The sequence below is a fragment of the Lactuca serriola genome, chromosome 4, assembly GCF_051521515.1.
Source record: "Lactuca serriola cultivar US96UC23 chromosome 4, Lser_US96UC23_V15, whole genome shotgun sequence".
NCBI classification, from domain to species: Eukaryota; Viridiplantae; Streptophyta; class Magnoliopsida; order Asterales; family Asteraceae; genus Lactuca; species Lactuca serriola.
Genome location: NC_136411.1, coordinates 73,324,887 through 73,337,188, shown reverse-complemented (window position 1 = coordinate 73,337,188; position 12,302 = coordinate 73,324,887). Strand labels below are relative to the sequence as shown.

The following is a 12,302-nucleotide window of genomic DNA, read 5'->3' as shown; positions in this document are numbered from 1 at the left end:
ATCACTAAAATAAAAAATTAATAAATAAATAAATTTAATGAACAATGGTAGTTTAAAAGTAATATAATTACAAATATAAAACACTAAAAAATTCACTAACTTAAAATACCTAAACTTTACTTTTTAAAGAATAAATTATATGAAAACTAAAAGTTAAAAGTTTTGAAGTAGCAAAAGGTTTGCAAAAGTCATTGAAATAGCTTTTTGATTATTTATTTACTTTTTTAATTTTCTTTTTGTAGAAAACAAAAATAAAAATTCTTATTGCCGAAAACCCATTTTTTTTAAGTATAAAGTGAAAACTCCAAAAAGCTTTCAACTATTATTTAATACAAAAATTCTACATATTATAACAAGCTTATTAGATTATTATTATTCTTAACAATAATTATCCTAATTTTGTTTCTGGGTATTAATTTACAGCTTTTTTATTTTTCAACTAAGTTTACCAAACTCAAACACATCTTACTGTATTTATATAGTCTAATCTTATTATTATATTTATATAGTCTAATAGGTAAGAAATATTATTAATTTATAGGGAAATGACATAATAGGGTAATTATTTTTGTAGTTTTGTTTATATTTAGATAATTATTTTTTGTATATATTTGACTATTTAACTTGTTAAATATAATCATATATTACTATTGTCACCGACTATCTCAAATAATAATGGTAATATTATATAGAAAAAAAAATTGTTTAAATGTGAACAAAACAAAATGTTAATTACCATAATAAATCATTTTCCTTACTTTTAATAGCGATTTTATTTTATATATTTGTTTGTATTATTTATCCAAACAATATTTTTAAAACATCTATAACGATTGATTATTTACCTCATTTATAATATTATGATTTTACTAATATGTTAGGGTATAAATGTTGTAATAAGTCGAAGTGTTAGTTTAGTTGTTACGAAGGATCTCTAGTCTTCGTAAGTAGAGTCTTCGGATGTAATGTTATATTTACTAAGACATTTTATTGAATAGTCTTAATGTCTAGTCCTTAGTATTTTGTTATGTTTTTGTACGCCTATAAATAGGAGTTGGTACTAAGTGAGAACTTAACTTTCACATATTCTTTACAGAGAATTCCTTTGTACTCTGTAAACTCAAAAGCATAATATGAGCTGATCAAAGATTATATTTACTCTCGTGTTCATCGTATTTCTTCTTTCTTAATTCTTATATGAATTAATCTTTAAACTCGATTTCAAATCTCATCATAATCAATTCTCAACTAATTTATTTTTAGTAAAAACTTATTATCAAAAATATTAAGTAAATATTGAATAATCCTAAACTTTAGTTTTTTAATATATATATATATATATATATATATATATATATATATATATATATATATATATATATTGTAACATACACCTTTAGTTATCGTGTTATGTAAAATTTAAAAGTGAAGTAAAATTATGTTTAGAATCACTCGGAAAATATTGGAAATCTTATGAGATTCCAATCTAATATCAAATATTAAAATTTAACGGAAATATAAAATTTGAAATAAGTAAAATCTTATTATTGAAAGTTGTAAAGAATCCTGTTAGAAACATTTGAGCGAAAACCTCATCGAAATTCGAGTTATAACGAAGAAGTTATGACTATTTGAAGTTTCGCGACAAAACCGGCACGATGCAATATGACGTAAAAAGGTGAGTTTTCGATAAACTACTTTTTAGCCCTTATGGTCCAAAATAAAGTCGTAGTATTCATTAAACTGAGAATTTTCATAAAAACAACGTTCAAATCTGACTTCGTATGAGGAAGTTATGACTTTTCTAAATTTTGGAATAGTAGTAGACACCTAAAAACTCGAAATAAAGATCGAGTGATTTTTAGCCGATGCAACCTAAACGAAAATCGAAAGTCTCATCAATAGTAGTACAATGGTAAAAAGGCAGACGAAAATGGACTTTGGATGAAGAAGTTATGAATTTTTAACGGACTTTTCATGTTCCGGCCCGTTAAAAATATGATATTAAAAATGAAGTCAAAATTAGCCAACGGAGTCTAAAAAATTGTTGTAGACTATAATCCCACCTACGCGTGGATATAAAGAACGTCAAAAACCGAGCTCGTACGCAAAAAATATGAATTTTTGAAGTTTTTAAATAAAAATAAATGAAAATTAAAAGCCTTATCCAAGGAGATACGCCCTGCGTAAAGGCTTACGCCCCGCGTACTAGATCCAACGAACACGTATCATGCACTCTTGACACGTCCGAGGCCCAGGTTCCGATCAGATGACTCCTCGCATGTGTGCCCCGCGTACGAGGGTTACACCCTGCGTACTGAGCTGCCTCGCAGTACGCCCAACGCAGTCAGCAGCTTTGCTGCCCTATAAATAGAAACCGAGGTTGTCGTATTTTTGTTTAGAAAATTTCATTTTCTTTCACTCTAAAACCCCTTTTGGCCCACTTTTAACCCCCCGAAACCCTGGTATCATTCCCGACACCGAAATAAGTCTCGACGCTCCGGAGTTCCCGAGAAAATTATATTTTCAAGTCGAAACTCTGCCCGAGTAAGGTCGGTTTTCAACTAAAATCCCCGGTTTCGTCACAGAAAGTCATATTTAGAGCCGAAGTGCTGCCCAAATTATCATTTATTCCTCTGGTTATTTCACAGTGAGTTCAATATAGGGATAATTGTATGTTATGTGTTATATATTCAATGTACTTTACTGTGTTATATCGGATTTATGCATTTGGCCATGTAGAGCATGACTCGTATAATTTTCTGGTATTGGCTTTGTGCCTTTGGTAATGTAGAGTACGACTCGTATAACTTCTGGTATGGGCATATGGCTATGTAGGGCTGAAAGCCTGTATATTTTAGCAAAATGATAATCCGAAATTGTGTTTTCTGTGTCATTTGGGCTGAAGCTTTATTGATGTATATCAAGTTGAAATTTATTGTTGGTTGAAATGGAAAGTCTGTCATATGATACACATATGCCTTTTTTGTTCTTTGTCCCTCTTAGCTTCTGTCATATTGATATGTATATGACATAGCGTTATATTGTAACTGTTATTGAACTCACTAAGTGTCACCCGCTTATCCCTCTCAATGGTTAAACTATTACAGGTGATAAGCATCCAGTATAGTCATGTACTGATAGAAGATGTAGAATAGATAAATTTATAGTTTTCGTATTGTATTCCTGGGAAAGTATGTAATATATAAAACTTTGTAAAAAAATCGTAATAGTCGGTTTGTATCCAATCTATGTAATTAAATTATCAATGTAAAATATTATTTTATGAATATGCATGTAGCATGTTTTGGAGTAATTTGGAGTGATAATAATGTCTTTAGTATGAAAGTTTGGGTCTTTCAATCATGGTATCAGAGCGGTAGTTTAAGTGAACTAAATACCACAGATTGGTATTTAGACTTAAACCGTCATAAATTCAATATACCACAGAATGGATTCATTGTAAGTATATGGATACAAACCATAGGAAATATTTTAGTAAAAGTATTAGGTAATAATAAATCCTAATATTCTAAAATACTATGTTGCTCCAAATTTTCAGAAGAATGGCTGAACAGGAAGGTAGTCATACACCAAAAGTGGGTGGAGATCCTAAACCTGGTGAAGTAAATACTCCAGTATCCCCTCGTGAGGAGAGACTCTTGGGTAAACTCACTGGTACTGGTATTATTCGGCAAACTCTCGAAGAAAACAAGAAGAATAATGATAAAGGCAAAGAAAAGCCACTGGAGAATCTTCAAAAGGAGAGACGAGACGTCCCTCATTCAAAACTTTCAAAAGTAGTGGTGCTACAGAGTTTTCTGGAGTCCTTAATCCCATAGTTTTTCTAACTTGGATTCAGAACACAGAGAAAACATTTCGTATCTCTCATGTGGATAATGAATACAAGGCTAATTATGCTTCTGCAATGCTCATCGGAGAAGCCTTGGTTTGGTGGGAGGCAACATATGAAGCTCTTAGCGGGTATGACCAGGAGAATTTATCTTGGGAAATGTTCAAAACTCGTTTGCTAGGGAAGTATTGTGATCTAGACATGAGGAGGAGATTAGAGAAAGAATTCCTCGAGCTTAAACAAGGAGGAATGACTATGAATGAGTATGAAACTCAGTTCAATCAAAAAGCACGATTTGCTGCAAATTATATTCCAACTGAAGATGAGAAAATTCAATTATTCAAGGAGGGACTATGATATGAAATCCACGATTTCGTAAGCAAACGGGATGTTCTATCATTTGATAAAGTTGTTGAGTATGCCCGAAGATGCGAGCATGACTTGGAGATACGTGGTGCCACTCTTTCTATTCCAAAGCATCTACGTACTGATTGAGTTGTTCCTGTTTCCTCTATTCCACCAGCTCAATCCGTTCGATATGAACCTAGTAAAAAAATGTAATCCCAAAATACCCCTCTTGGCCGCGGTAGGTCATAATCTTTTTCTCCTCAGTCACCATCGTGTCAAAAATGTGGAAAGAATCACCAAGTCCAATGCAGAACATAAAAATAATCAGTGATATATTATGGATGTGGATAAATGGGCCACATAAAACCTATTTGCCCGATGAAGAGTGTTACATGCTTTGCTTGTGGTGTTACTGGCTATAGGAAGCGCTTCTGCCGTACTCTTACTAGCCAAGTGACGGGAAGTCAAGCTTTTGTTCAACAACCGACGAGAAGTCAAACTCCTGTTCAACAACCAAAGAGTAGCCCAACTAAAAAGGAGGAGGTGCCAAAAGCAAAGGGTCGTGCATTCCAGATTACCACAAAGGAGGCACGCGAGGACCCAAATGTTGTGACGGGTACATTTCTTGTCAACTCTAGACCTGCTCACATCTTATTTGATTCTGGTGCCTCAGATTCTTTTGTGTCTCGTGAATTTCCGCATTCCTTTCAAATTGCTTGCTATGTACTCGCGCAACCATTTCACGTAGATACTGCAGGAAGTATATCATTACTTGCTGATAAAATCTATAGGAATTGTGTCATAGAAATTGAAGGCTATAATTTTCTTGCTAATCTGATTCCTATCTCCTTGCCCAACTTTGATATTATTCTCGGCATGGATTGGTTGTCAAAGAACCATGCAGAACTCTTGTGCTATGAAAAGATAGTACGTATTCCCATTGAAGGGGAGAATCCTATCTATGTCTACGGTGAACAAAGAATCTTAAAAATAATCTATTTCCTCAAAGTTCGTAAATTCATATCAAAAGGATGTTCTATTTATCTGGCCTATATCGTCGATATCTCAAAAGAGGAAAAGAAAATAGTAAATGATGCTCCCATTGTAAATGAATATCCTAATGTTTTCCCCGATGATTTTCCTGGACTTCCTCCAGACAGGCAAGTAGAATTCCCAATTGACCTTGTGCCTGGTGCTGCTCCGATTGTGAAGACTCCTTATTGTCTTGCGCCAGCTGAGATAAAAGAAATGATGATCCAACTGCAGGAATTACTTGACAAAGGCTTTATTCGACCGAGCACCTCTCCTTGGGGTGCTCCAGTGTTGTTTGTCAAGAAGAAGGATGGATCAATGCGAATGTGTATTGATTACCGTGAGCTAAATAAGATGACTATCAAGAACAAGTACCCACTACCTCGTATTGACGACTTATTTGATCAACTTTAGGGAGTTAGCTATTTTTCGAAGATTGATTTGAGATCTGGTTATCATCAGTTGAAAGTACACAAGCAGGATTTTCCGATAACTGCTTTTCGTACTCGTTATGGACATTTCGAATTCTTTGTCATGCCACTCGGTCTGACAAATGCTCCTGCTGTATTCATGGATATGATGAATCGTGTATGCCGTCCAATGCTCGATAAATTTGTCATTGTATTCATTGACGATATTCTAATATATTCCAAGTCTGAATCTGATCATGCCCTTCATATTCGTGACGTATTAGAACTTCTTCGAAAGGAGAAACTATATGCTAAATTCTCAAAGTGTGAATTTTGGCTTCGCCAAGTTTAATTTCTCGGCCACGTGATTTCTGGTGACAGTATATCTGTAGATCCTACCAAAATCTAAGCCATTCAGAATTGGGAAGCGCCCCGTAATGCTTCTGAAATTCCCAGCTTCTTGGGTCTCACGGGATATTACCGAAGATTTATTAAAGATTTTTCGCGTATAGGTGTACCTCTCACGAGTCTTATACGAAAGGAAGTAAAGTTTGAATGGGGTGAAACCTAAGAAAAAGCTTTCTTAACTCTAAAAGATCTCTTGACTCATGCTCCGATCTTATCACTTCCAAAAGGTGATAATGAATTTTCTTTATATAGCGATGCGTTAAGGTTAGGACTAGGTTATGTGTTGATGCAGTGTGGTAAAGTGATAGCCTATGCCTTAAGACAACTGAAGGAGCATGAAAAGAATTATCTCACCCATGACCTCGAACTCGCTGCAGTGGTATTTGCCTTTAAACTTTGGAGACATTATCTTTTTGGTACAAAATGCCAATAGTTTACCGACCATAAAAGTCTCAAGTGCATATTAAGCCAGCAAACTTTGAATATGAGACAACAACAAGCTATGGAGCTAATCAAAGACTATGACTGTGAAATCATATGTCATCCTGGAAAGGCCAATGTAGTTGCCGATGCACTTAGTAGAAAGGTTTATCATAATAGTGTGTGTTATGCTATTACTCACACTACAGTAAAGTTCACCATTCTAGATGAACTAGAGAAATGGCAAGAAGAGGCCCTAAAGCCATAAAATGTAAAGAAAGAAGAGATGGTACATTATACTGATGTTTTACTTGATGATCCACAAGGATTGAAGGTATTCAAGAATCGGCTATGGATTCTAAAGATTGGTGGATTAAGACAGAAGATTTTAGATGAAGCCCATAAGTCTATGCTGTCAATACATCCTGGTACAAGTAAAATGTACTATGATGTACGAGCTGATTATTAGTGGCCAGGACTAAAGAGAGACATTGGAAGATACGTACAGGAATGCTTGATATGTTTACAAGTCAAAACAGAGCACCAAAAGCCTTACGGAACTCCAGAAAGTCTTAGTGTTTCTGTGTGAAAATGTGAAGAGCTGTCCATGGATTTTATTACCAAATTGCCAAAGACTGCTAGACAGCATGAAAACATTTGGGTAATTGTCGACCGCCTAACTAAAAGCGTCCATTTTCTCGCCATGCTTGAAACAACTCCAATGGAGAAATACGCACAAGTGTACTTGGATGAAATTATTGCAAGACATGATGTGCCACTAAAGATTATTTCTGATCGTGATACTCGCTTCACTTCTCACTTTTGGGCGAGTATGCAATGTGAATTGGGATCTTGAGTTGCTCTCAGCACAACTTATCAATCCCATACATATGGTCAGACGGAGAGAATGATCCAAACAATAGAAGATATGCCTCGTGCATGTGTCTTGGAGTTCGGTGGTAACTGGGACAAATATTTACCTCTTGTCGAATTTTCATATAATAACAGTTACCACACTTCAATCAGAATGCCACCATATGACGCACTATATGGACGTAGATGTCGTACTCCATTATGTTGGCGTGAAATAGGACAGAAAATCCTTGGAGGCCCTGAGATGATTCAAGACACGATTTCCAAGATTCAAATTGTACGAGAAAGAATGAAAGCGGCTCAGGATCGACAGAAGTCCTATGCATAAAAGATGAGACGACCCATAGAATTCAAGGTGGGTGATTTCGTAATGTTGAAGGTATCCCCATGGAAAGACATTATGCGATTTGGGAAGAAAGAAAAATTAAGTCCTAGATTTGTTGGTCCTTTCAAAATCACCCAGAGGATTGGTAAACAAGCATACCGCTTGGAATTACCAGAAGATTTGCCAGGTATTCATCATGTGTTCATGTGAGTTATCCGCGTAAATGTTTAAGCATATATGATGAAGCGGTTCCGTTATTTGAGGTGAAACTGGATAATAAGTTAACATATGTAGAAGAGCCTGAAGAGATCGTAAACAAAAGAACGACTAATATACATAATAAAGAAATGGAGTTGGTGCTTGTCAAGTGGAAACACCATCGAGGCCAAAATTATACTTGGGAAAATAAGAATGAAATAAGAGAGAAATATCCCCATTTGTTTAAATCGTTGTAATTTCGGGGACGAAATCCTCAAAAGGAGGAGGTGTTTGTAACATACACGTTTAGTTATCGTGTTATGTAAAATTTAAAAGTGAATAATATTATGAAATATTATGTAATTTTGAGTGTTGAGTTCTAACAGATAGTTTTTACTAGAATTGAAGTAAAACTATGTTTAGAATCACTCGGAAAATATTGGAAGTCTTATGATATTCCAATCTAATATCAAATATTAAAATTTAACGAATATATAAAATTTGAAATAAGTAAAATTTTATTATTCAAAGTTGTAAAGAATCTCGTTAGAAACGTTTGGGCGAAAACCTCATCGAAATCCGAGTTACAACGAAGAAGTTATGACTATTTGAAGTTTCGCGACAAAACCGGCACGACGCCGTATGACGTAAAAAAGTGAGTTTTCGATAAACTAGTTTTTAGCCCTTATCTCCTAAATGAAAGTCTTAGTATTCGTTAAACTGAGAATTTTCATAAAAAGAACGTACAATACTGACTTCGTATGAGGTAGTTATGATTTTTCTAAATTTCGGAATAGCAGTAGACAACTAAAAACTCGAAATAAAGATCGAGTGATTTTTAGCCGATGCAACCTAAAAGAAAATCGAAGGTCTCGTCAATTGTAGTACAATGGTAAAAAAGGCAGACGAAAACGGACTTCGGATGAAGCAGTTATGAATTTTTAACGGAATTTTCATGTTCCGGCCCGTTAAAAATATGATATTAAAAATGAAGTCAAAATTAGCCGACGGAGTCTAAAAAAATGTTGTAGAGTATAATCCCACCTACGCGTGGATATAAAGAACGTCAAAAACCGAGCCCGTACGCAAAAAATATGAATTTTTGAAGTTTTTAAATAAAAATAAATGAAAATTAAAAGCCTTATCCGAGGAGGTATGCCCCGCGTAGAGGCTTACGCCCCGCGTACTAGATCCGACGAACACGTATCATGCACTCTTGACATGTCCGAGGCCCGGGTTCCGATCAGATGACTCCTCGCATATGTGCCCCGTATATGAGGGTTACGCCCCGCGTATTGAGCCGCCTCGCAGTACGCCCAACGTACCGAGGACTTACGCCCAGCGTAGTGAGCAGCTTCGCTGCCCTATAAATAGATACCGAGGCTGCCGTATTTTTGTTTAGAAAATTTCATTTTCTTTCACTCTAAAACCCCTTTTAGCCCACTTTTAATCCCCCCCCCCCCCCCCCCCCCCCCCCCGAAGCCCTGGTATCATTCCCGACACCCGAAGTAAGTCCTGACGCTCCGGAGTTCCCGAGAAAATTATATTTTCAACTCAAAACTCTGCCCGAGTAAGGCCGATTTTCAACTAAAATCCCCGATTTAATCACAGAAAGTCATATTTAGAGCCGGAGTGCTACCCAAATTATAATTTATTCCTCCAGTTATTTCATAGTGAGTTCAATATAAGGACAATTGTATGTTATGTGTTATATATTTAATGTACTTTCTTGTGTTATATCAGATTTATGTCTTTGGCCATGTAGAGCATGACTCGTATAATTTTCTGGTATTGGCTTTTTGCCTTCGGCTATGTAGAGCATGACTCGTATAATTTCTGGTATTGGCATAGGGCTATGTAGGGCTGAAAGCTTGTATATTTTAGCAAAATGATAATCTGAAATTGTGTTTTCTGTGCCATTTGGGCTGAAGCTTTATTGATGTATACCAAGTTGAAATTGATTGTTGGTTGATATGGAAAGACTGTCATATGATACACATATGCCTTTGTTGCTCTTTGTCCCTCTTTGCTTCTATCATATTGATATGTATATGGCATAGTGTTATATTGTAACTGTTATTGAACTCACTAAGCGTCACCCACTTATCCCTCTCAATGCTTAAACTATTGCAGGTGATAAACATCCAGTATAGTCATGTACTGGTAGAAGATGTAGAGTAGATAATATTATAGTTTTTGTATTGTATTCCTGGGAAAGTATGTAATATATAAAACTTTGTAAAAAAATCATAATAGTCGGTTTGTATCCAGTCTATGTATTTAAACTATCCATGTAAATATTATTTTATGAATATGCATATGACATGTTTTGGAGTAATTTGGAGTGATAATAATGTCTTTAGCATGAAAGTTTAGGTCTTTCACACACACACACACACACACACACACATATATATATATATATATATATATATATATATATATATTATTTTTAAACAAATGAAATATTTTAAAAGTAAATAGTATCCAACAATAAACTTAATTAAATTAAATATGTAACAATAAGTATTGAGAGTCATATAAAAAAAATAAAAAGAAAATATTACGTAGCAAATAAAAAAAGAAATCTATATAATATAAATGTTTTAAAATTATTGTAATTTTTTATACTTTTTAATTAGAAATTTATAAATTTTTAATTTTTTTAATATAATGTTGTATATTATTACTTAACGAAAGTATTTTAAAATGTTACAAAAAAAATATATTAAATTGTCATACAAAATCTATGAAACGTTTTAAAAATATATTAAAAGAAAGTTTATAAATAATTGTATAAAAGTTTTAAAAAAATTGTATGAAAAAAAAAACTTATAAGAAAAATTATAAATATTTAGAAAATATTTGATTAAAAAAGCTTGTATGAAAATTATATGAAAATATAAAAAAAAATTTAAAAATTATAAGTAAAGTTTAAAATATTATATTAAAAGAACATATAAGATTTTTTTTATAGGTTTGACTGTTAAATATGTTCAAATATCAATATTATCACATTTAATAAATTAAATAATCAAATATATAAAAAAAAAGTTTACATAAATGAGAACAATGCCAAAATATAAACCATCCGTCTACGGTTCTGCTTCTACCCAGTATATTATTATTATTATTATTATTATAAACAGTTAAAGACGTCAGCCAAAGTATGAAAGAATACCCTTCCCGATTAAGTGCTCATCTATAAATTCGCAACCTCGGCCACCCTTCTTCCAAATTCTATTTTCTACAACCCCATTTCCATTCACGATGACCGAGGAATTTCAAGAATCGGAGTTAATCTTCCCAGAAAAGCCCTCCGGGAACGGAAAAGAACTCCGATATCCAAAAGTCGATAAAAGAAAATCCGATAAGAAAAAGCCGAAGAAAAGTTCAGTTCCCATGAGCATTCGGGAAGAATTTTCCGGCAGTTCATGGATTCGTCACTATTTACAAACACATTCCATCGACGACGATGATGCAGATGTAGATGAGAGAGTGCCGCCCCACGTGATCTTGGAGCGCCGGATCGCCGGAAAAGCTGCGTTTTCCCTTTGCTCCGGCAACGGGAGGACTTTGAAAGGAAGAGATTTAAGTGAAGTACGGAATTCGATCCTTAGGATGACGGGATTTCTAGAATCCTGACATTTCTTCTTTTAAATTTTAGTTTTGGATTAGATTGGGTTTTTGGATTCGATTGTTGCATCAAGATTTTTTTTGCTACACTAATGATGTCATCAAACCAAGGTAGCGTAAGATTTTGATTAAATTCTCCTCAAGATAACTGAAATGTAACCGAGTCCAAACTTGAGTTGAGTTTACAAAGATGTATGATTAGTATAACAAAACAAACAATTTGTGCTTAAAAATATAATAAAATAAATAAATACATTATTAAATGTTTTTCCTATTGAAATTGTATGAATGTTGTAAATGTTTTGTATTGAAAGATAAAATAACATTTTTTTTATGATTACTTGACTTTCGGATAATTACAACAAATCATAATGAGAAAATCATTTTTTCTTTTGAGTACAAAAAGTTGATAATAAGTTTTATAAATATACATGGGCTATTTAATATATTTTTTTGATGTTATATTTAGAATCCTCTGAATCGATCCATTCTTTAGTATGTCTCTTACATGTTAGATTCACCTTGACTTAATAAGATCTCTGACTCGATCAACAATTATCAAACAGTCTTAACGTTGATAAAAAATACAAAATGTTATCAAATATTTGTTGTCAAACCATTAGGAAATATAATTGTGCCCCCATAAACTAGTATGGGAATGGGATTTAAATTACAAAATTTAATGGAAAATATGGAAGTTTGTTATTAAACACGACGTAAAATGAACTGTTTCTCTTATATTCAGCGTTATACTCACAAAGTACACAGTAACAAATAATGATTAACTAATAGTAAAGTT

General features: G+C 33.7%; 1 protein-coding gene across 1 annotated transcript; it reads left to right on the top strand.

Moving 5' to 3' along the window:
• Positions 1 to 11,137: 11,137 nt before the first annotated feature.
• Positions 11,138 to 11,512, top strand: LOC145098509 (protein S40-1-like). Its single transcript, XM_079036143.1, has one exon. The coding sequence runs from the start codon at positions 11,138 to 11,140 to the stop codon at positions 11,510 to 11,512; it is 375 nt and encodes a 124-aa protein (XP_078892269.1).
• The last annotated feature ends 790 nt before the right edge of the window (positions 11,513 to 12,302 follow it).

Coding starts and splice junctions, on each gene's coding strand:
- LOC145098509 (XM_079036143.1), top strand. CDS start 11,138: ATGACCGAGGAATTTCAAGAATCGGAGTTAATCTTCCCAGAAAAGCCC.